General features: G+C 59.2%; 1 protein-coding gene across 5 annotated transcripts; it reads left to right on the top strand.

Annotated features, from left to right (window-relative positions):
* Window positions 1–35: 35 nt before the first annotated feature.
* On the top strand, window positions 36–22,926 carry ZNF710 (zinc finger protein 710). Of its 5 annotated transcripts, none has more exons than XM_032700169.1 (5): window positions 36–260; window positions 19,093–20,518; window positions 21,049–21,240; window positions 21,690–21,864; window positions 22,115–22,926. In XM_032700169.1, the coding sequence occupies exons 1-5, from the start codon at window positions 124–126 to the stop codon at window positions 22,285–22,287; spliced, it is 2,103 nt and encodes a 700-aa protein (XP_032556060.1). In that variant the 5' UTR covers window positions 36–123; the 3' UTR covers window positions 22,288–22,926. The 5 variants fall into 5 exon arrangements, with proteins under 5 accessions (XP_032556060.1, XP_032556063.1, XP_032556059.1 ...); XM_032700172.1 differs by lacking the exon at window positions 36–260 and adding an exon at window positions 2,228–2,266; XM_032700168.1 differs by lacking the exon at window positions 36–260 and adding an exon at window positions 2,325–2,579.
* The last annotated feature ends 327 nt before the right edge of the window (window positions 22,927–23,253 follow it).

The raw sequence follows: 23,253 nt of genomic DNA, 5'->3' as shown, positions 1-23,253 counted from the left end.
AAAGGGGGCGTGCCCGGGGCACCGGCGGGGGCAGAGCTCACCGGCCCCTGCCCGGTCCCTCTCGGGTCCGGCGCGGGCACACATCGGCCAGAGCCCGCACTAACGTCCCCTGTGCTGGGGAGTATGAGAAAAGGGCGGGACAATCTCTCACGGCCCCGGGGGCTGCCCACGGGCCCTGACCCACAGGGGCACGGACACGGCTTCGCGGAACCGGCACGGGGAGGGAGAGAGCCAGGGACAGCGCGGGCAGGGAGAGACAGGTCAGTGCGCGCCCCGGTAGGCGCGGGTGAAACCGGGAGAGGGACCGGGAAGGGCCGTGGAGCGAGCGGGGCAGCGCACCGCGCGTCCTGATTGGCTGGGGCCGCTCAGCCTCCCAACCTCCACGGTCTGATTAGCTGAGGCAGCTGGATCCGCAATCTGATTGGCTGAGGAGTCTGGAGCATTCTGAATCCGCTCTCTGATTGGCTGGGGCGGCTGCAGGCTCCTGAATCCGCTTTCTGATTGGCTGGGGCGGACGCGCAGCTGCTCCCTGACAGCCGGCGGGGCCGGGGCCGGTCCGGCCGAGCCCGAGCCCCAGTCCCTGAGCCCCGAGCCCCGAGCCCTGAGCCCCGAGCCACGGTCCCTGAGCCCCGAGCCCCGAGCCCTGAGCCCGAGCCACGGTCCCTGAGCCCCGAGCCTGATCTCTGGGTCCCGGTGCCTGAGCCCCGGTCCCTGAGCCCCGACTGGGCTCCCGCTCCGCCCGCTCCCTGCCTGACTCTGCCCGCGCCCGCTCCGTGTCCCACCCTGTGTCCTGCCCTGTGCCCTGCTCCATGCCCCGATCTCTGTCCTGCTCCATGTCCCGCTCCGTGCCCGCCAGGTGCCAGGTCCGGGTGCACCCCCCGGCTGAGGCCCCTGCGGGAATTCAGAGGAGCGAATCTCCCTGTGCCGCGTCTCTTCCCATCCGTATTTGCATATATTTACGCAGGCAGAGCCGTTCTTGGGCCACGCGGGGCGAGGCCGGGCTGGGAACTTGGGCAGGGAAGTGGCGGTTTGGGGACCGGTGACGCCGCCGGGTCCGGGCTCCGAAAGGCCCCGGCAGGGACGTGAAGGGGTGCTGGGCATCCCCCCCCGCCAGGCGCGGGGGATGTGAGCACCGGCAGCGGGGACGGAGCGGGGAGCTCGGTTTTCACCGAGACTACAAAAAATCAGAAAAGCAGAAGTGCGCCCAGACAAAGGGCTGCGTGTGGAGACAAACTCTGCTGCGATTAGTCTGGCCGGCGCCACCTGCTTCCATGGAGATGAGAACCTCCCGACGCACCAGTCGAATCCCGGCTGCCTCCGCGTGCTCCTTCCTCCATGGGGAGGAGACCTTCCTCCTCCTCCTCCTCCTCCTCCTCCTCCTCCTCCTCACGGTGGGAGCCGGAGCCTGCAGCCCGCAGACCCTTGGCCGTTGCCACCCACTCTCCTTCCTACGCCACATCCCATCCCTCCCTTTGGGGACCGGCTGCCTGCTGCTATCACATCCCCAAGGCCATGTAGGTCAACATCTCCCTCCACCTTCTTGGGGGAACCAACAGGACAACCAATTCTTGGATCACCAGCTTCCTTTCCCGCACCACATCCCGTCCCCTTCCCTCCCTTTGGAGACTGGTCATCTCTGTCACCCCACCTCTGCAGACCCCGGCCTCTCCCTCTACCTCCTTGTGGGGGTGTACAGCACCCCCTCCAAAACCCTGCAATTCCTGTAACATCCCCAATTCCATTAATCCATTTTTGGAGGGAAGGAGGTCCTAACATCAACCCTACAAGCTTTTTGGGGTGTACATGATCTTCCCACCATCACAGCAAAGGAGAGCGGTGCCCAACCAGGATATGGGTCCCTTGGGAAGGGCGTTCCCCGCTCCCGCTATCACTCTATGGGTGATAACCTCCCAAAAAGAAAAGAAGGGGGAAATAGAAAATGATCTCTGGGGGGGTGCTGGAGGGGTTAGGGTTAGGGCATGGGGATCCCCATCGACCACCCCCACCACCATTCCCCCTGGCTTTGTCCCCCCAGACTGGTACCGAGGGCGGCCCCGGCTCCGGTGGAGGATGCTGCTGCACGGGGGGGCGTTCGCGGTGGTCGGGCAAGTTGAGGAGGGGGAGGAAGATGAAGGGCGGGCGAGTTAGGAGGAGCTGCTTTGCATCCCTTCACGTCAGCCCTGCCTCATTCCCTCCTTCTTCCTTCCTGCGCACCCAGCGCCGGGCCCGGAGCCGCCGCCGCCGCCGCCGCCCCGTGGAGCCGCCGGTGAGTCTTCACCGGACCACCCCGTGCCCCTTAAACTCCCCCAACGAGGGGGACAGCAGCGGGGGGGACAACAGCGGGGACACCGGGATGTGGCCGCCTTCCTCCCCCGCGCGACGGAGACGAGAGCGATGGCGGCGGGAGGTACCGGGAGGAGCGGGGAGGACGAGGGGGTTCCTCGCTCCGCGCGTGGGGCCGCCCCTCCACATGAAAGCCCCCCCCCCGAGAACTTTCCCCGTGGCTGCTCGCAAACTTTCTCCTCCGGGAAAGTTGCGGGGAGGGCGCGGAGGGGGGGCCTGACCTGTTGCGGGAGGGGGTGAGCAGCGCGGTGGGGACCTCGCGGCGGAATCGCGCGTGGAAGAGATGCTCGGGGGGTCGGGGTCGGGCAGCACCCTGGGGTTTGGGAGGTCAGGGCGGCAGCCGGGTGGTCCCCGCGGGCCGCGCCCGAAGTTTGGGGACAGTTTCACGGACCAGCCAGCGGTGGGGGGCCCGGGTAGGGCCTCCCGTGTTCACAGAGGCAAAGTGCCCCGCGGGGATGAAGTGCAGTGGGGAGGGGGATTGTGACTCCATGGGCCAGTCCCATACCAGGCAGGTCCCACTTCGCCTCCCTCCCTGGAGCGCCCCAGGATTTCCCAGTGTGGGACCCCCCGATGCTCCGTGAGAGCTGCGTGGGGGCTGGGGGGCTTTGTGTGCTGTGCCCTGGCGAGGGACCGCAGGGAGCTGCCTGCAAGCCCTCTGGTCATCAACCGAGTGCAGCAGATAAATTAGTTATAATTAATTAATCCATCAAGCATTAGGAGTTTCCTTGTGACCCACCATGTAGGCAGAGGAAGGGGGTGATGGGAGGGGATGGGAGCAGTCCAAGCCTGACCCGCATCGGGACAGGGAGCCTGACCCCCCTCTCCCAGCTACAGAGCCTCTCTGAGTCCAGAGCCTGAAGCCTCCCCCCAGGTCCAAAACCAGCAGCTCCATCAGCCTCAAACGTCCCACGCTGCGCTCCTGCACCCCAGACCAGGCTCACTCACCCCACACTGTGCTCCCACACCCCACACCACACCTCCACTCCCCACACCATGTTCCCAGCCTCACCTCGGCAGCTCCTGTATCCCAGGTTTGAACCGGCCCTGCCGAGCCGTGGATCCGAGCGGCTCCTGCATGGTGCAGCTGGATCATGTGGGCGATCAGGGCCAGCCACAGGATTGAACAAACACAGCTTGGTTTGGAGGACAGTCCAAGCACAGTTTTCCCCGGGGACCCCAAGAGTTACAGGAGGGAACTGGCCTCAGCATTCCCTCCGGAGCCCCAGGGATGCCCAACCTCTAGCTGGCCATGGAGAACAGCAGCTGGGGCAGCACTGGCTGGGCTGTTACCATCCCCTGCTCCCACCCCAGGTGACAGTGTCCTCACTGCAGGAGCAGCTGTAGAGCCAGTCACATCCCCCTCAGCTGGGCCCAGCTCCTCTTCTTCGAGCAGCCTTCCTTCCATCAGTGCCCTCTTTATGGGTCGCACTGTATTTCTCCAAGATGAGAAATGGGAGCTGAAGCTCTGCTACACGCCAGGACACATTCCCACCCAAACTTGGGGGGTGACTCGGAGGGTGGGACGTGAGGCTCTGCAGCAGCAGGAGTGGAACATCTCCTGTGGTGCTGGGTCACGGCTCATCATGTTGACATTTTGGGTTTGGTTTAATCCCTGAGAAAGGGTTTGTTTCAGATGGTTTTATTGGGCTGTTTTAATTTATCAACTAGTTTGGAAATCATGGTGTGGAGAGGGACGAGCACAGGCCCTGTCCTGCTCTGCTCCACATCTGAGAATGCTGAGGAATCGGCGAAGTAGTGGGTTTGTCTGCCAGGAACATGCCAGCATCACATCCTGTGGGAGAGGGGCTGCCTGCACTCTTTTATTTTAGTTATTCCTTGTGGAGAAGTCAGGTCCAGCTCAACCTCTCCCAGAGCCCTGTCTCTGGGCACATCCCTGGGGTCTGCCAGGCCAGGGCCAGTGAGGGGATGACGGGGAGCCAAGTGCTGCCCTGACAGGCTGGGGGCTTCCTGCCAAATTTGTTGCCACTGCTGCCTCTTCCCTCCGCCATCCACTCCCAGCTTTAGTTTCCCAAGCCCCATCACATCCCTGACCTGCACAGCTCACCTGCCCGGGCACAGGTGGCAGCATCTGGAATGGCCCAAACACCTGCTCAGGGCACACGTGCCATGGAGGTGGCACGGTGGGGCAGGAAGAACACTGTGGGATGGCTGGGATGGGGTGTGCTGGGAGGACTGGAAGAACACTGTGGGATGGCTGGGATGGGATGTGCCAGCAGTGCTGCAGTCCCATCCTTTTTGCTGCCCATGGCCAGAGCCCTCTGGATGAGTCATGGTCCCTGCTAAGCTCTTCTTGCAGGGCTTGACCTTGGGGACAGGGACTGTGATCGGTGACAAATGTTTTCCCTTTGTCCCTCTGTCCCACATTTTCCTTCTCATCCCTGTGAACACCTTCCTTCTCTCACTCCCTTGTCCTGGCAAGCAGCTATAGGTCGCAGTGGGGTGGGGTGGGAGAGGCTCCGGTACAGCCCCTGCCTAGCATAGCTTTCCCTAAATCCCAGTTTCTGTCCAAAGCAAGTGAAATGTGAGATGTCAGCCTGGAAGGAGGTGCTCCTGCTGGGGTGAGCCATGGAGGAGGGTCTGTATTTCTTTATTTGGGGGGTCTGTATTTTGACACCAGGGAGGCTGCCACTCTGCTCACCCAGCTTCGACGGAGGAACAGGGCTCTCCTCACTGAGAGAACAAGCAGTCATGAACTTTCTTTCCAAAACTTTAAATTAAGGGAGAGAAACATAATTTTTACTTTTCCTGGCCTTCCATCATAGCTGTCCCTCTGTCATTTGAGTGACAGTCAAGTGTTTCTACCACAAATTAACAGGAACAACATGTCAGCACCTGCATGAAACTCTGTGGAGCAGGTGGCTCCACAGTGTCCCTGTGCTGTCACTTCCTGGTTCTCGGAGTGTGTGGTCAATGTTCCCTGCAAAATGTCACAGTTTTTAGTAAAGAAGTGCCCAAGTGTTCTGTCATACAGGGCAAAGATAAACTTGAAGAAAGTTCGCGAGAATCTTCTCCAGATTGGATCTGAGGATAGCCCAGGGATGACGGGGTGCTGGGGAGCACCATGGCTGTGCAGAGCAGGGGGGCTGTGGCAGGACAAGGCATCTCTTGCAGCCCCTGAGCTTTAAGACCAGGTTGGCCATCCAACCCTGGCCTTGAACACTTCCAGAAATGAGGCAGCCACAGCTTCTCTGGGCAACCTGTGCCAAGGCCTCCCCACACACACGGGGAAGAATTCCTTCCCACTATCCCATCTATCCCTGCCCTCTGGCAGTGGGAAGGACATTCCCCCTTGTCCTGTCCCTCCAGGCCCTTGTCCAAAGTCTCTCTCCAGCTCTCCTGGAGCCCCTTTAGGGGACTGGGAGGGGCTCTCAGGTCTCCCTGGAGCCTTCTCTTCTCCAGACACCGACACAGCCTTGGTCTTGGCAGAGGGCAAACCCAGCCAGGCCATTCTGGGCGATTGTCTCGCCACATCCATTCGGGAAGAGCAGGCTGGGAGGAGGAAGCAGCACACGGACGTGCTCATTGTTTTATTTCCACATCTCTGTGTTCCTGCCTATGCACTGTGCCACCCCGACACACTGTGCTGGGCAGCGTGGGAGCTGCGGCGGGAACGGGAATTTCCTGGGGGTTTGCAGGTGGGAGCCGCGAACAGCGCCGGGATGGGATGGTGAGGGGCTGCTCTGCTTTTTCCGGAGTCTTTGCTGTACAGATGGCCCCATGGCAGGGCTGTGGTTCCTCTCTGGCCAGCAGAGCCATGCCAGGCTGGAGCCCGTGTCCTGCCTGTGCTGGTGGGTGGCCCGGGTGAGGGAGAGGAGGGGGAGGAAGGACAGGCAGAGCCGCCGGAGGAAGAGCATTCACCGCTGCCTCTAAATTTATCTTTCCTGTTTCTCGGCAGCAGGCATTGTTCTTGTACCCATTCTCTGTGGTGTCAGGCCATTCTCCCCTCTCTACCTCTTTCTGAACATCCCGTCCCTCGCCGTGTTATCCCAAGTTTAACCAGCTCTGTCCCTCCCCTGCTTTTACTTTCATGTGTTTAACTCTGACATACTCCCTGGCTGGTGTTCCCTTCCCTCACCTCCAGTCTGTTCTCACACCCACCATCCTGGGGCCCTCCCCACAACCCCGCACAGCAGCCCCTGGCTGTGGGGGGTTAAACTGGGGGTTGGGGGTGTCTCAGTGCCTGTGGGCTCAGGACTGGGAATCCAGGAGCAAGCTGGAGAATGGGTTGTGAGGTTTCCCTTGATGACCCTTTGTCCAACCCATGTTTGGGCTGCTCTCAGGGGAGAACTTCTCTCTCCCCTTGGAAACTATGGAATAGTTTTGGTTGGAAAGGACCTTTGAAATCCCAGAATTCCCAGGGTAGCCTGGCCCCTGCTCGTCCCAACCTTCCTGAGAGATACTGCACATGGCTGGGCAGATCAGGGACATCCTGGACCAGCCAGACAGATCAGGGATGCCCAGGACTGACCTGGCTGGTGGCTTCTGTTGGGAAGAGTTGTTGCAGTAAGAATGAATTTTCCCAGGAGCTGCTCCCCTTCCCAGTCAATCCGCAAGGATTGTGAGGCTTTCCCTCCTCACAGAGGATTTTCCACTCTCAAGTCCTGACCCCTCCGCCATCTGGGCACTGTAAACTCCCAACTCAAACACCTTCCTACTCCTTGCCAATCCAGTCTTTGTTCATTTATTGAGCTGGCTGTGCCATTCCCAGGCACAGATCAACCTGCCCTTCTGGCTCTGCCCTTGGCTTCTCTCCAGAGCCATCGGTTTGTCATCGCCATGACCATTCTGTGCTCACTGTGCACAAAATCACCAGCCCCACAAGTGTTCAAAAGCTGTGTGGATGTGGCACTTTGGGGACGTGGGTTAGTGGTGGCCTCGGCAGTGCTGGGGAACAGTTGGACTCAATGGTCTTAGAGGACTTTTCCAACCTTAGTGATTCCATGATTCCAGCCCTGCCTCATGTGTCCCCATAGCTTGGGGGTCACCAGCTCACTGGGGGCTAATACTGCCATTTGGAGGAGCTCTGACCCAGGCCAGGGGTGCCCTCTGGAGAAAAAACACTTTCTCAGAGGTAGAACTGTAGGCAGAGCTGGACAAGTCTCCTCCATCAGAGTGCTGAGTCTCCTCTGTGCTGAATCCCTCCTCATCCATTCCCATCCACACCTCGGCTGCTCCACATGCGCCGGCAGGGCCTGAATGGGCCATCACCTGGGGAGAGTGAGCCCTGATTTATGGGGGCTCCAGTGGTTTGGTTTGGTTTTGTGATTATCAACAAGAGACACATAGAAAGAAATTATTTCAACAGCTGAATATTGTGTGTGTTTGTAGGACTTTCTGGCTGAGATAAGAAAGGGCACAAAGTACAGGGATTGTGCAGACTGGGATGAAAACGGGGACGGAGGGTGGCACAGACCTCAGGGCTAGACAGGGCTGCTGGAGGCAAGGCAGAGACAGCCCAGCCTCCCTGAGACTTTGGGAAATATTAATTAGGATGAGTAAATAGTGCAGATATCCCCACCCTCCCGCTCACAGCCAGGATTTGCCCACTGCATCTCCCCGTGTTGTCTGATGAGCCCTATCTGGGCAGGTGATCCATCCCCCAGTGCCCCTGGCAGCCCCTGGCCCAGATTCACCCGAAACTGGCTCCATTTTCAGGAGAGGGGCAGCAATGAACTGCAGGGCCCCGGGCATCACTCCCTGGGCACAGCTCCTGCCGTGCTGGACTGTGTCCTTGCCAACAGTCCAGCTGGTGTGACACACTCCGGACAGTGGTGCCAGACTCTGTCCTTTGAAGTCCATTTCAAAAGATAAATATGTGTGTTTCTGTGTAAAATCCCTCTGGCCAGAGTTGGGAGTGTGGCAGGAGCTCCCAGGGCGTGGTAACACACACGGACACGTGTGCTGGGAGCGGAGTCACGTCCTGCCCTGGCCCTGTGACCCGGCAGCACTGTGCAGCCAGCGCAGCAGCCCCAGCAGACACCTCTGCCTTCCCCCTGGGAAAAACAGCAGGGTACTCTGCTGGATCTCAGCCATGGATCTCAAAGACATTGGCCATACAGGCAGGCTGGGGCTGTGGGGACTGGGGGAGAACAGCTGGCTTTGGGACATACAGGAATACTGTGTCTTCCACATCTGGCTCAGCACAGTCACTCCCTTGGGTCAGTCCTGAACTGGGAATTCATAAACTGCCCCCAGTGAGAACCTTTGCTTGGTGCCTCCTGCTCCATTCTGTCCGACCCAGCCTCCCAAACACTCATCCCTGACCTGCTCAGCTGCGCAGAAAAGGATCCGAAATGTTTCCCACCTTGGGGATTTGAAAGTAGAAGTGGTGTTGGCAGCTGTGCAGCTGGTTAATTCCTGAAATAGTGTGACATGTCCAAGAGCCTTGTTATCAGAAGATTGGGAGTGGGACATTCTGGGAGATCTGGTCCAGTGCCTGGTGCAGGTGAAAGGGGTCCAGTGCTCCCCAGTTCCTGCCTGTACCTCTGCCTGCCCACAGTGGAAAGCTCTGATTACCACTCGTCCTTCAGCTCTGGGCTGGGCACTGTCTGTGTTTGGGACTGGGCTGTGTGGGCTGAGTTCCGCAGCAGGGTCCATGTGCTGGAGGTGATTCCCAAACCATGGAGCTGGAGGTCGGTGTCTCCCGTGCTGTTTCGGCTGTGCTTTGCCATGCACAGGCTCACCGGGACCTCTCCCTTTGCCAAGGCAAGCTGCAGTCACTGGCATTGTGCTCAGGGACGTTCTGGGAGGCAAAACAGCCTCAAAATCTGGAGTTGGGAGAGCAGACTCAGCATGAAGTGTCCCCTTGCCTGTCCCCAGCGCAGCCCCCGCCCGGCTGCTGGAGCCAACTCTGCTGGGAGCGGCTGCAGGACCGGAAGATTTACACATGGAAGATTATCCAGTTGAGTATTAATTATCACACTCAAATTAGAACCCCTTGATTATGATTAACTTATTAGCCGGCCTGGCAGTGGAGACAGCAGATGTGGTGCTGGTGGCAGAGCTCAGCAATGCCTGGCCACAGGTGGGCACAGCATCCCTGAGGGGAGCAGGCAGCCCCCAGCCCTACAAGGCTCTGGGACTCCCTTGCCCCGGCTCAGGACAAGCTGTAGGAGAGCAGTGGGGAGCTGAGCGTGCCCATGCTGGGCTGTGCTGAGATTCCTGCCCCTGTTGGCCTCGGGGCCGGCAGTCATAGTGTGAGGGGTAATGTCTGCAGGGGTCATAGTGTGAGGGGTAATGTCTGCACAGGTCATGGTGTGAGGGGTAATGTCTGCATGGGTGCAGGGGCATGGAGGTGTGTCCTGGTGCTCGGCACATGGGAAGATTGAACCTGTCCGCAGACTCACGTGCAGTCTGAGCTGTTCACCTTCCTCCCGGCCTTTAACTCTAGTTGGACATCCCTGGTGCCATGACTGGATCTGGGCCAGTGGTTAATTAAATAACTGTGTCCCTGTTACTCCATCCTCACAGCCCAGTGCAAGACAGAGCCCAGGGAGACAGGGACAGTCAGGCCTAGGAGCCACTGTCCTGCAGCATAGACAGGCTCCACACATGGCAATATCAAAACTGGACTAAAATTGTTCCCAAGGATAAGAGCAGCAATGCTCTTGAAAGTGAGACTCTTAAGTGAGACCCTTCCCTCTGTGGAGATCTTCCCTCAGTCCTCACATACGAGCAGCTGTTTCACATCCCACCGGGCGGCCCCTGTTCCCTTCAAGGTGACACACATCTCCATTTGTACTTCTTCTGTGTTGGTTTTCCCCTTTGCAGCCAGCTGCCTCACACACACCAGGGTGCCTGAGCTCCTGTGTGTTGTCTCCTGGGACCTCTGGCCATGTTTATGGCTCTGCCCCGAGGTCCCGGCAGTTTGTGATTAACCCCGGCTCCAAGGGGTGCTGAGTGCGAGCAGTGCCGAGCAGGAGCGACCCCACATGAGCTCAGGACATCACTCCCTGCCCCTGTGGCTCCCACCCACAGCTGGGGTGGTGCTGGGGCTTGCAGACCCCAGTAAAAGCCCTGTTGGCCCTCTCTGGGCAGGGGTGGGCACTGGGGGCTTTGGGATTTGCAGGGTGAGGGGGCTGCACCCACCCTTCTCCCCGCGCTCCCTGCAGGGCTCAGCCCAGGACCAGGCCCCCAGTTTTGCATCTGCCACAACCATCCCTCATCTTTCCCTGCAAGGTTTGGGCGTTGACATGAACCCACACTTTTTCCTGCAGATTTGTTTCCTCTGGGTGTTTGCTCCCTGGTTTTCCAGAGGGATGAGGAGGTGGTGAAGACAGTCCTGCCCAGCACCGCTCAGTCCCGTTTCCTTTCTGTCCCCATCTGCATGTGTGAGTGCTGGGAGCAGGTTTGTCAGCGCCTCAGCGCCTTTCAGGGACTTCGCAAAGAGCAGATTTATTTTCTGCTATGCTGAGAATTAACTCCCTTTTCTTCCTCTTCCCTCTGCCCCCGCTGGAAAGAGAGAGAATGCAGGGAAGAAGAAAGGATTTCCATCGCGGTGGTGATTGGCACAGCCCTGAATGAGAGGTCATTCCAGCCGGCTCTTTCTTTTCAGGGCCCTTTTTTCCTGCTCCCTGTATTCAGGCTGGCAGCATTCTTTCTTTTCAAAGCTCCTCTGTCTGTCTCTCTCTTCCCCCTCCTTTATTTTTCATCCCTTTTCTTTACTTTTGCTGTCTTTTCATTCTGTTTTTCTCCACCCCCTTGGGGCTCCATTTTTTCTTTCCCTTTTCCTCTATTCAGTTCCTTTTTTCTTCTTGCATCTCTTTTGAATAGCTTGGCTATTTTCGGAGAGGAAAGGAACTGTGCCGGGGAGAAGCCGTTGCAGCAAGGAGGAACTTGAAAGTCTTTTCTTTCCCTGTTTATTTCACTTAAAAGCAAAAATTGTTTTCCAAGGCAGAGCGAGGGTTCTATGTGAAGCCTTTGAAGCCAGGCTGGGACAGCAGCAGGGCTGGGAGTCCTCCCTGCTCCTCGCTGTGCCACACACACTGCTGGTCTCGAACTGCTGACAAAGCCCCCAAAGCACCAGGGGGGCAGAGGTCGGTGCTGCCTTGGCTGGGCTGTGGGTGCTCCTGCTGCCAGAGGGGGTCCAAACAAGAGCAGCCCCTCTCCCTTGGCTCACCCCACACCAGTTACCTGATTTAAAGGCTCTTCCTGCTGCTGGGGCTCCTGGGTGGCAGCATTTTTAGGGATGACGTGACCATAAGCTCTAAAGGCAGGTCCTGGAGCTCTCCACTGCAGCACGTACCTGCACAGCACATGGATGGGGATGGAGAGGCCGTGTTTGTTCCAGAGGGGAACAAGGGGCTCACACAAGGAGCCCATGGGGAAACGTGGGATGTGCCGGGACAGAACGGTGCTGGGTGCCCAGGGTGGACATTGCCCATGGACACTCCCTGCACTCCGTCTGAGGGACACAAGGGGCTGAGGTTTGGTCCTTTCCACAGAGGAATGGCAGGAAGGGTCTCATCCATGTCCATAAAGCCACAGTGATTCCAGTGGGTCTAAGGAAACCCCTCACTCAGCAGCATGAGGCTGGTCCCCACATCACTGCTCCAGGTGCTACCAGCAGCTCGGTTTGCTGTCACAGTTGTGTCCTGGCAGCCCAGCACTGCATTCTGGGAAAGGCTGTGAGGGCAAAAGGGCTGGAAAATCAGGGCTGAAGCAGGATGGGTTTGGTCTGATGGAGAGGAGATGTTGTTGTGCCATGTGGCACAGCAACAGGAGCTCTTCAGGAAGGCAGTGGTGGGGGCGAGGAGAATCCTCCTCCCAGAATGTTCCCAGCCTGGGTGCTGCTCCAGGCATGAACCCTCAGTGGCTTTGGTGTGGTTTTGGTGCACCTTTGGTGTGGTTTTGGTGCAGCTTTGGTGCAGTTTTGATGCGCTTTTGGCTGCTCATGGAGTGCAGGTTTTCCACTCCCTGGCTCCAGCATTTGCTCTGGCTCAGCCCATCCTGAGCCGCAGTTCCCCAAGGAGACCTCCCTGGAGCAGGGACAGCACTGGTGGCCATGGACCTGCTCTTCTGGGCTCCTGGCTGTGCCACAACACAGGGGTCCCCTGGAAGTGACCCTGAGCCAGAGCCAGGCTCCTTGCTTCTTCCCACCAGCCCCAGAGCCTGGAGCAGCCTGTCCTCCATCCATCTTTCCATCACCCCCATGACCAAACAGATGCAGGCAGGACTCTGGTTTTCAGGAAACAACTTTTCCCCGTGAATTTTAGTCTCCTCTGGTTGTTTTGAAAGGACATAGACATTGAGGCTGATCTATGGCACAGGAGCCGCCAGCTTCTGTGCTGGCTGTGTTAGGATCAGAGAGTCATGGAATCCCAGGTTTGGAGGGACCTCAAGGATCACCTGGCCCAACTTTTTTTGGGAAAAGCCTGGTCTGAACAAGAGGGGGCTGGAGGTTGGGGCTCAGCAGCCGTGTCCTGCAGTGGAGGCGGTGCAGGGCGTGCCTGGGGTGCTCCTCTGTCTTAAAACCGCAGCTCTGGGGGGTGCAGTGACCCCGCTAAGCAGGGACCCCTCGCCTGCCCTCCAGGGCAGGATGTGGTGGAAGGGTGCAGGCAGCTGGCAGGGTCTGGGTGCCTGATCCTGAATTCTGCTCCCTGCTGTCGGACAGGAGCTGGAGGAGGGGTGGCATGGCAGAGTAACTCTGTTGTCCTCAGCCAAGGGGCACTTCATGGTGCAGGCGGGGGTCCCGTGCTGGGCAGGAGTGGGGCCAGGGCCCAGTGGTTAATTAAATAGATCATTTATTTAAAGTGAGATTCAAATAATTGTAAACCTGAGATAGAGAAGGCATCAGAGGAGATGAAAAGGGAGAGAGAGAGAAAGGAAGCAAAGGACAGAGGTTCGAAATGGAGAGGGAGATTAGGAGAGAGATGAAAGAGAGAGGAGAAAGATAAGAGAGAGAGAGGGGACAGATCTCGGCTCGAGATGGGTGTTGCCAGGGAAACGAGAAGAATGAGGGAGCAATGGAGGGATGGAGGAGCAGAGGATGCTGGGGGTGGGGAACAAGGGATTGAGGAGCAGAGGGATGGAGGTTCGCAGGAGGGAGGGGTGGAGGGATGAAAGAGCAGAGGAACAGAGGAACAGAGGAATGGAGGAGTGAGGGATGGAGAGCTGGAGGCTGGAGGGCTGGAGGAGCGAAAGCTGGAGGAAAAGAGGGATGGAGGCTGGATGGATGGAGGAGCAGAGAGATGGAGTCTCAGTCTGAGAAGGAGAAAAAAATGGATTCCTAGCAGAATGGGAAACAGGAAAGGGATGTCCCAGCTCAACATGGGAGTCTTTGTGCTGGGAAGAGCATTTGGGATGGCAGCTCTGTCCCTCTACAGTGAGCAGCCACAGCACCTGCTGCTGCCCCCAGCCTGACCCTCTCACCCCAGCTCCCATGGGTGGATCCCACATCCCTGGCTGGTGATGGGGGAACCAGGCAGCTTCACACTCCACACACCTTTGTTCTACAGCACCGTTAACCTCTGGTTATTTGAAAACCATTCCCTTTTGCCTCTCAGTCAGAGTTTGCCAATAACCAGGTGGCTTCAAAGGGGTAAATATTTGCTTCTGACTGATGGACACGAGTGGTCTGGGTGGGAATCCTCCAGTTCCATGGAATATGTTCAGAGGAAGCCCCCATGGAGTGGCTGTGGAGGGTTTGACACGCTCTGACAACATGGGGCCACTCCTCCCCAAGCTTTCATCTGTCCCATGGACCCCAGGTCCTCACTTTGCCTCAGTTGGTTCTCCACCTGCTCTTACTAGAAACTTTATTAACATCCCGCTGCAAATCTCAGGTTATGTCCCTTGTTTTGTGAAGCCAAAGCCTCTAAAGACGGTGCTTCCTCCACCCAGAGCCCCTTCAGTGACACACGTGATGTCGTGTCCACTGCTCTCTGATCCTCTGGCAGTCAGTAGAGGTTTCTTTTTTCTAGAGAAGCTTTCCTTAAAACAAAAGTTTTCCTTTTAAAATGTAGTTTGACTGTATCTATCTGGACACACCAACTGAATTTAAACATGTGTTTGCTTTCAGTGGCAGCAGTGCCTGGCCCTGCACAGCTCCTGCCTGTTTCACTGAGCTTTGACTCGTTTTTACAGCAGTTCCTCTGTGCTGGGGGTCAGTTCTGGGACAAGAAGTGCTGGTGTCACATCTGCCATGGCAGCCAGAGCTGCTCTGCACATGCCACCAGCACAGAGCCAGGGCTGGGCGGTGAAGCCAAGGTGAACCCCAAATCCTCGGGCTGGTGCAGGACAGACATGCTGGGTTGGGTTTAGGAATAATTTTAGTTGTTGTGATTTTCAGGAAAACAACATTATTCTGTTTGGAACTGGGGGGGTTTGAGCAGCTTTATGTGAAATCCACAGGCAAGATGAAAGCCTGCTTTCCCCTTTATTAAATTTAAATGAAAGCTGCTTTTGAGAAAGGAAGGAAAATAAAATCAAAGGTTTTCTCACAAATATCAGATCAGCTATTTCTGGTAAAAAATGTTGAAAAGTTTTAGCGCCCCCTCCCCCAAGGAGACCCCCCGTGCCCAGGGTCCCTCCTCACCCTGAGCCCCAGTTTGGCTGGGGCTCAACCCCAGTGCCCCAGGAGCTTCACCTGGGGCTTGCACTGCTGCATCTGCCCCCAGGAACCTCTCAGGACCCCCAGGCACCAGTAGCAGGGGGTCTACAGAGGGGTCCTGCAGAGGGTCTTGTAATGGGAGTTCTGCAAAGGGTCCTGAAATGGGAGTCCCACGCAGGGGACCTGAAATAGGAATCCTGCAAAGGATGTCCTGCAGTGGGGTCCCCACAATGGGTCCTGCACAGGATCCCACATGGGGGACCTGTGATGGGGTTCCCACAAAGGATTCCTGCGAAGGGGGTGCTTTAGTGAGGATTCCTGCAAAGGGGTCCTACAATACCTGTCCCACAATGGGGGTCCCGAGAAGGGGACAGCCAGGAACAAGCCCCAAACGTCCTCCTCACATGACCCCGGGTTTGTCAGGCAGCCCATGAGCCCATGCAGGGAGCCAGGTGGGATAATCTGCTGCTGGTACCAGCTGGGCTCTGGCACCTGCTGCAGTGCCTGTGCTTACCCTGATGGAGCTGAGATAAGAGGAAGCAGTGGCAGCAGGGAGGGCTTCTGCATCACTGGTGGGGGTTACTGCTTCTTGGGACAGCTGTGAGAGGTAAATACCCCAAATCCTTTGTATTTTGGGTACCTGGGACTCCCTTCCCTGCCGGAATGGCTGGGTGAGGACGTGAGTGCTGCTGGCCTCTGGGCTGGTGGGGGAGGCAGGGAATGGAGCCAGGTAGAAAACAGGGATCTTTAGTCACTAATGCCTCAGTGGAGGCTGTCGGGGCAGCCAGGGCCATGGTTCCTCACAGAGCTGCTCCCAGGGAACAGCTCCATGGGAGTGGGTGGTCCTTTAGCTCAGGGTACCCTGTTGGGGACCTGATGGGTCTCAGGTGTTGCAGGTAAACCCGTGGGTGCACAGGTGAGGCTTCCATGGATCAGATGTAACGTTTTTAGGCTGCTCAGTTTAGGATTTATCAGGGTCTCATCTCTAGAGCAGTAGTGCTGGCAGAGGGGCTGGATGGGACAGTGGCACAGGTGATGGGGCAGGTGGGTGAAACTGAGGGAAGTAAAACAGCAAAGGGAAGGGAAAAGTGTCCAGGGACAGACAACTCTTAGTCTGGTGGCTGGAGAATCTGGAATCCAGCAAGGAATGTGCTGGGGGTGAGGAACCTGTTGGGCAGACTCTGCTGCCAGAGGGACCTGGGTGAATATTTGGGGGGTTGATGATGCAGCAAGGGAGGAAAATAAATTAACACAAGGAAGTGAAAGCCATGAAAAAAACCCTAACTGACTGGGAGGTGAGTGAGGAGCTGGTAGAGGCTCTGAGGGGGGGCAGCCAGGGTCAGGGAGGGCAGGGACTACAGATGTGCCAGGGCAGAACACGGCTCTTCCCAGATGTGTTGGGAAAGATGGGAGGAGAGAGGAGATTGCACTGAGACTAAACCTCACAGTGGGAGGAGACATGGTGAAAGAAACCCAAATTTCACAACCCCAAATGATCAGGGACAGCAGCCACTGCTGCTGGTCCAGGGAGCATCCGTCCCGTGGTGTCAGAGAGCGGAGAGCGGCGGCCAGGACAGGCGGACGAGGGGACTGAGAGCTCGGCACTCACCACTGGTGGAGAGGACTCTGGCAAGTGTATCTGTGTGACCCCCATGTGGGAAAGGGATGGATGGGCAAGGGTCTGCGTTGGGAAATGACCTGGAGGGACCTGAGCCTGGACCAAAGGGCTGGACTTGAAAACTAAAAGTTATTAAGCCTGGAGGAGGGTTTGGTTCCCAGCGGTGGCGCTGGGCAGGGACCCCAAGTTCAGTGGGTGAAAGCCTGCAGGTCCAGCCCCAGGAAGGGTCTGGAGGTCTGGGCTGGGGAGGAAGAGGAGTTGGAGAAGTTGCTCACGTCACTGCTGGGGTCAGCATTGGGACAGGAGTCTGTGCAGTGTCCAGGAGCTCTGCATGCTCCAGCCCCAGGCATCATCCTGCTTCACTGAACCGACTGTTCCAGGGGGACCGGCCATGGCAGGACAGGACTGTGCTCTGTCACAGCAGTGGACCCAGCACTTCTCTTTTAGCAGCTTGAGCAAGGCTGGAAGTAGCTCCCTTGAAGCACAGAGGTGCCAGCAGTGCTCTGCACTCTGGAGCCTTGAGGGTTTCCTGGGGGAGCTGAAGTATGTGACCCCACCTCACTTGCCAGTGTATTGGGAAACGGTGTTTCCAGCCGGCTCGGCAAGTCCCGAGGCATGAACAGGGAAGTGAGAGCGGGAAGTGAAACAGCTGCCTCTGCCCTGTTCCTGCTTCCCCGTGTGGTGTTTGTGCAGCTGCAGCTCTGGAGCGCTGTGGCCTCGGACAGCAGAGCTTCTATCCCGTGTCCCAGGGCTCCTGTGTCCAACGGAGACAAGTGCATGAGGTTTGTGCAGCACAAGGCTCTGGTTTTCCCGCTGAGAAGCAGAGCTCATCCCCTGTGGAAAGAATCCGCATTTACTTTCCCCTAAAAGCCCCTGGCTTGGGGTGGTAAGACCCCCTGGTGCTGGTCTGTGGGACATGTGAGTGTGTCAGTCTTGCAGCTCCCTCATCTCGTGGTGCTCATTTTGGGGGACAAAGCCCTGGCACTGTGCTGGGAGCCCAGTGTCCCTCTACCGTGCCAGGGGCATGGGGAGAGCAGCTGGGACCCCTCTCCCATGTCCCTTCTCCCTGCCTGCAATGGGCAGTGCAGGTCCCCCACGGGAAAGGGGGTCCCGTCTGGCAGGGTGGGGCCCCGGGGCTGTAGTGTGCATGCCGGCTCTCCCTGGCTGCTCCCTCTTCTTCCTCCCACCCCTCCTCTTCTTCCTGCCACCGCCCTCCCCCTCTCCTTGCTTTGTTTCGCTGCCTCCGCACTCATCCTCCCCCCATCCTCTTCCTCTCCATCTCCTCCCTGCAGCCCGAAGCCGCCCCTCCCCTCCATTCCTGCCCCCCACCCCTGATCCCTGCCCGCTGTCTCTCCAGGGTACCCGGGCAGACAGAGGTGCTTGGCTGAGACCTTCCTCCCACCTCCCCCCAGTGTCCCCCTGGCAGCTCAGGCCTGGGCAGGGTCCTCTCATGGGGTGTGTCTGACCCTGGGCCGAGAGTCACTGGTGCTATGCCCAGTGCCGGTGCCATGGTGGCCCAGAAGACAAGAGGGGACTGAGGAGGGACCCCATACCCTGGGTGTCCATGGGCAGCAGACCCCCGCCGTTGGCGTCACTCCCTTTCTCTGTCTCTTCCTGTTCTCTCCCTGGTTTTTCCCCATCCCCTTCCCCATCCCATCCCCTTCCCCATCCCATCCTGTGCGCTGTGGCTGCTGTTCAGGTGGGCATCTCCCAGGGCCATGAAGGGACCGGCAGGAGCAGACAGCTGCCTGCAGCGGAGAGGCTGATGTCCCTGGCCACACTCCGTGTCCCTGCAGCTGACCTGCCTGTGGGGATGATATCCGGGCACAGCAGGGTTTCCCCACTCCAGAGCTGTTCATCCCAGGATTCCCTCCCACCGGGCAGGTCCTCCTGGGACTGCGACAGGATCTGGCTCAGAGTTTTATCCCTGTTTTACCTCCCCCGCAGAATTTCTCTTTGTTGTAGCTGCAGAAATAATTGTATTTAGGAGAATGCTCTTCAGTGGGAGGAAGCAGCAGCTCTCCAGGCACAACCCTGCCTGTCCTTGCTAACTGCTGAGGGGGATCGAGGACCCTGTGGGCCCTGTGCTGCCCACTGTGCTTTGGTGGTGCTGGCACCCCTGGGGTGAGTGTGCCAGGCACCAGTGCTGAGCCCAGCGAGCCTCTTGCCTGCTGCTGGGCAGGCTGACCATGTCCTGGTGGTCCCAGTGGGTCTGGGCTCCATCCCTCATGCTTACTGTGCTGCTGCTCCTGCTCACTTCTGCCAGAGCACAGAGCCCCACTCAGCTGTGATTGGTCCCCAAATTGTGTGGGCACCTGTCCCTGGGAGTCACTGCCAGGAGCTTGAGGGTGTGCAAGGAGCCAGACCCCAGCCTCGGTGACTGCTAGCCTGGCCAGAGAGGACATGTGGTGCTGGGCACCCACACTGGCATCACCCACTTTGGTCTGGGGTTCACTGGGGATGGTGCTAAGGAAAGCGGTGATGGCTGGAATGAGCCCCTCACAGCACAGTGTCTGTGTGTGGGGTGCTGGGGCTCACGGCCGTGTCTCTCCCTCCCCAGCCATGACAGCGTAGGCCAGTGGCGAGAGATGAATCGGTTCAGCGAGTGCGGGACGCAGACGGATGCGGTGGTGGTGCTGTCCCTGGCACAGGCTGCAGTCCTGGGCCTGGTGTCCGATAATGAACTGCTTGGGGCCACCATCACCCCCGCCGGCTTCTTCCCGGGGCTGGCCGGGGAGCTGCCGGACAACACCACGGCAGAGCCTGGGGAGCCCGAGGGCGAGGAGCAGGTGCCCGGGGATGGGCAGGATGAGGACACCCTGGAAGCAGAGTTCTCCCTGGAGAAGCACGCCCGGAGGAGGAAGCGGCCACCTGTGAGGCTGGTGCCCAAGGTCAAGAGTGAGAAGGCAGAGGTGGAGGCAGAAACGTCGTACGACACATCCGTCCCCGGGGACGAGGAAGGCGAGAGGCAGCGAGGCCACCCACCCCAGCCCCCAGAGCCCGGCCAGGAGCCAGCAGTCCATAGCGGTGCCATGAAGATGATTGACCTGGGCACCTTCAGCAGGAAACCCCGGCGCCTGCGGCACCTGCGGCGGCACCGGGAGCTGGAGGGCACTGAGCGGCGCCGCGGGGGCAGTGACCCAGACGGTGGCCCCGCGGGGGCCCTGCGGACCACAGGCACGTTCGAGGCGGGCGCCCCGTCCCCTGGTGAGGTGGAGGCCCCCGCGCCGGGGGACCCCGAGCAGGTGAAGAGCGAGCAGGGCTGTGGCTGGCAGGAGCCAGGGGAGCTGGAGGCAGAGGTGGCCGGTGGCACCAGCGAGCGCAGCAGGAAGGCGCAGCTGGACCGGCTGGACATCAACGTGCAGATCGACGACTCCTACCTGGTGGAGGCCGGGGACCGCCAGAAGCGCTGGCAGTGCCGCATGTGCGAGAAGTCCTACACCTCCAAGTACAACCTGGTGACCCACATCCTGGGCCACAATGGCATCAAGCCCCACTCCTGCCCACACTGCAACAAGCTGTTCAAGCAGCCCAGCCACCTGCAGACCCACCTGCTGACCCACCAGGGCACGCGGCCCCACAAGTGCGGGGTGTGCAGCAAAGCTTTCACCCAGACCAGCCACCTGAAGCGGCACATGCTGCTGCACACTGACATCAAGCCCTACAGCTGCCGCTTCTGTGGCCGTGGCTTTGCCTACCCCAGCGAGCTGAAGGCGCACGAGGTGAAGCACGAGAGTGGGCGCTGCCACGTGTGCGTGGAGTGCGGGCTGGACTTCTCCACGCTCACCCAGCTGAAGCGGCACCTGGCCACACACCAGGGCCCCACGCTCTACCAGTGCCTGGAGTGCAGCAAATCCTTCCACTACCGCAGCCAGCTGCAGAACCACATGCTGAAGCACCAGAACGTCCGGCCCTTTGTCTGCACAGAGTGTGGGATGGAGTTCAGCCAGATCCACCACCTCAAGCAGCACTCGCTCACGCACAAGGTAGGACCTGGGGAGACCCAGGGGTGCTGCCCTTGTCGTGCTCCGGATGCTGGTGCTGGGGGAGAGGGGTGTCCCAATGTCCTGCAGCCTTGACCAGGCCTGGGAGGAGATGGGTGGTGAGTGGGCAGTGGCACCTGTGGCTGGTGTTGCTGGGGTCCCTGGGACCCAGCCTCTGTCCTTCTGTGTATTCCCATCCTTGGGGAGGGAGTTTCAGACCTACTGCAGGGTGACCCGGGGGGACCCTGGCCAGGAGTTGCCACAGGCCCTCTGGGTGGGCTGTAAGTGTGGATTTGCCCTTTTCCAGGGGTTCTTTCATGGGGCTGAGCCACAGACCAGAGCTGGGACAGAGCCTGTCCAACCCCCACCCACAGCCCCTGCATGCTGCTGGGCTCAGGCTGGGCCATGCTCTCAGCACAAGGAGCCCATCCCTCACCCATGGTGTCCCCGCTCCATTCCCGGCACTGCCCATGTGCCCCCGGCACCTGGGGGTCTTGTCGAGCCCCTGTCCACAGCTCTCCCACCCCTGGCAGGGTGTGAAGGAGTTCAAGTGTGAGGTGTGCGGGCGGGAGTTCACGCTCCAGGCCAACATGAAGCGGCACATGCTGATCCACACCAGTGTCCGCCCCTACCAGTGCCACATCTGCTTCAAGACCTTCGTGCAGAAGCAGACGCTCAAGACCCACATGATCGTGCATTCGCCTGTGAAGCCGTTCAAGTGCAAGGTACCGGCGGGACTGGGGGGCTGGCAGAGCCAGGGAGGGGGAGAATGGTCCTTTTGTGCAATGCCCCTGGGAATCTGGCCAGGCTGAGCTGTTGGGCACTGGAAGCAGATTTGTGATGCCTCCCCTGCTTGCTTCGGCATGGAATATCTGCTCCAAGCTGTGGTGGGAGCAGTGCTGCTGATGGAAGGACAACCACTGCCTCTCTGATCAGTGTTGGATGCTCTGGAGCTCCCATCGCCAGCACTGCATCCCCAAGCCCCCCACACAGAGGGGGAGGAGGGCATGTGGCAGGAGCCACAAGGGACCCCAGGGGGGCAGCAGCCCCTTTACTCTTGGAGGGAGCCATGGGGAACCTTTGGGGCAAGGTCTGCTCTGCAGAGCCCTTGGCAGCTCTGGGGGTGCCCCCCGTGCTGGGGAGCCCCGGCTGACCATGGGCATGCTGCTGGCAGGTCTGTGGGAAGTCCTTCAACCGCATGTACAACCTGCTGGGGCACATGCACCTGCACGCTGGCAGCAAGCCCTTCAAGTGTCCCTACTGCTCCAGCAAGTTCAACCTGAAGGGCAACCTCAGCCGGCACATGAAGGTCAAGCATGGGGTGATGGACATCAGCCTGGACAGCCAAGGTGGGTCCCCAGTGCGGACTGGGCACTGTGGCTGCCCCCAGCAGTGCCAGTGGCTCCGGGAGCTGGGCTGTGTCGTGGCAGCTGTGGCAAGTTCATGTCTCCTCACCCAAGGGCTGCCCCCACGAGTGGCCTGGATTGAGCAGGGCTAGGGCTCCCAGGGAGCTTTGGGCTCCAAACCCAGGGAGGGGGGAGCTGCTGGCCCAGCCCTCCCCACAGGTCTGTCACCGCGTGTCCCTGTGCTGACTCCTAGATGCCATGATGGAGCTGGCCGGGCCCGACCACGCCGAGCTGGATGGGCAGCAGGAGATGGACGACTTTGAGGAGGAGAACTCTTACAGCTATGGGGCAGTGGGCAACCCCCCGGACGAGCACGCGCTGGCCGAGCAGGCCATGAAGGAGATGGCGTACTACAACATGTTGTAGCCGGGGCTGGCAGGGCTGTGGGGGCTTGGCAGGGTGAGAGGGGCTGCGGCATCCAGCCAGACCCCCTAGAACTGGAGGTGGTGCTCCTGCTGGGGTTGGAGAACACAGGGATGTCCAGAAGCCTTTGCCAGCCCTGCCGTGGCTCTGCTGCTGCCCCCCTGCCCGCGCCCCGCGCCCGGTGACTTGAAACTGCGGGCAGGGGAGGCACAACCCAGAAAATCACTGAATGGGTAAGGGTGGAAGGGGCCACAGTGGGGCAAGATGATGAGCATCACTAACTATTCTACCTCCTGGGTCCCCCCTCGGGTGCACTGGAGCTCCCCCCGGGCTCCCCAGGGGGCAGAAGCCCCTGTCTGCGGGAGGAGGTGGGTGTGCCCTCCTGCTCGCCCTGGGGCTCCCTGTGCCAGGCTCTGGGGCACAGAACAGAGTATTTTCATAGAAGCTCAGGGCGCAGTCAGTGCCCACAGCTCGGGGTCCAAAGCTGCAGCCAGCGGCATATCCAGGGGAGGCAAACCCAGCCCAGCCCCAGCAAATGATGGTATTTTGAAAGTAATTTATTTTTTTTCAGATGTGCCGCGTGGTTGGATTTATCTTTTCATCGAGTTCAGTTCCCTTCAACTAATGTGCTTTGTAAACCCGTGTAAGCTGTGTGGTCTGTGCCGGGAGCTGGGGGTCTGCAGGGGCCTGAGAACAAACTGGCACCCCCTCCTTGCCCCTCAGCTGCTCTAGGGTTCAGGAAAAGGTTCTCACTTGGCCAGAGGTGGGGGTTTGTCTCCTCCATGCCCAGGGATTAGGGAGGAAGCAGCTGGGGCAATGCTGGGTCCAGGACTGCTATCTGGGCTCCACACCCTCCCTGCTGTGGGATTGGGGTTGGCAGCACCCACATCATTTCCCCCAAGTGTGCCCAGAGCTGGAGAGGGTCCTGGTAGACATCAGGACCTGGGGTCCAGCCAGAGCACAGGGTTT

Source organism: Chiroxiphia lanceolata, chromosome 12 (assembly GCF_009829145.1).
Source record: "Chiroxiphia lanceolata isolate bChiLan1 chromosome 12, bChiLan1.pri, whole genome shotgun sequence".
In the NCBI taxonomy this organism is placed as follows: Eukaryota; Metazoa; Chordata; class Aves; order Passeriformes; family Pipridae; genus Chiroxiphia; species Chiroxiphia lanceolata.
Note: the sequence above shows the minus strand (reverse complement) of the source record. Positions and strands in the feature narration are given on the sequence as shown.

Excerpts from the sequence above, each read along its gene's own strand:
- ZNF710 (XM_032700168.1), top strand. The coding sequence starts at position 2,395 with ATGGCGGCGGGAGGTACCGGGAGGAGCGGGGAGGACGAGGGGGTTCCT. Across the intron at positions 2,580-19,092 it reads CTGACCTGTTGCGGGAGGGG|CCATGACAGCGTAGGCCAGT; the intron begins GTGAGCAGCGCG and ends CTCCCTCCCCAG. Across the intron at positions 21,241-21,689 it reads TGAAGCCGTTCAAGTGCAAG|GTCTGTGGGAAGTCCTTCAA; the intron begins GTACCGGCGGGA and ends TGCTGCTGGCAG.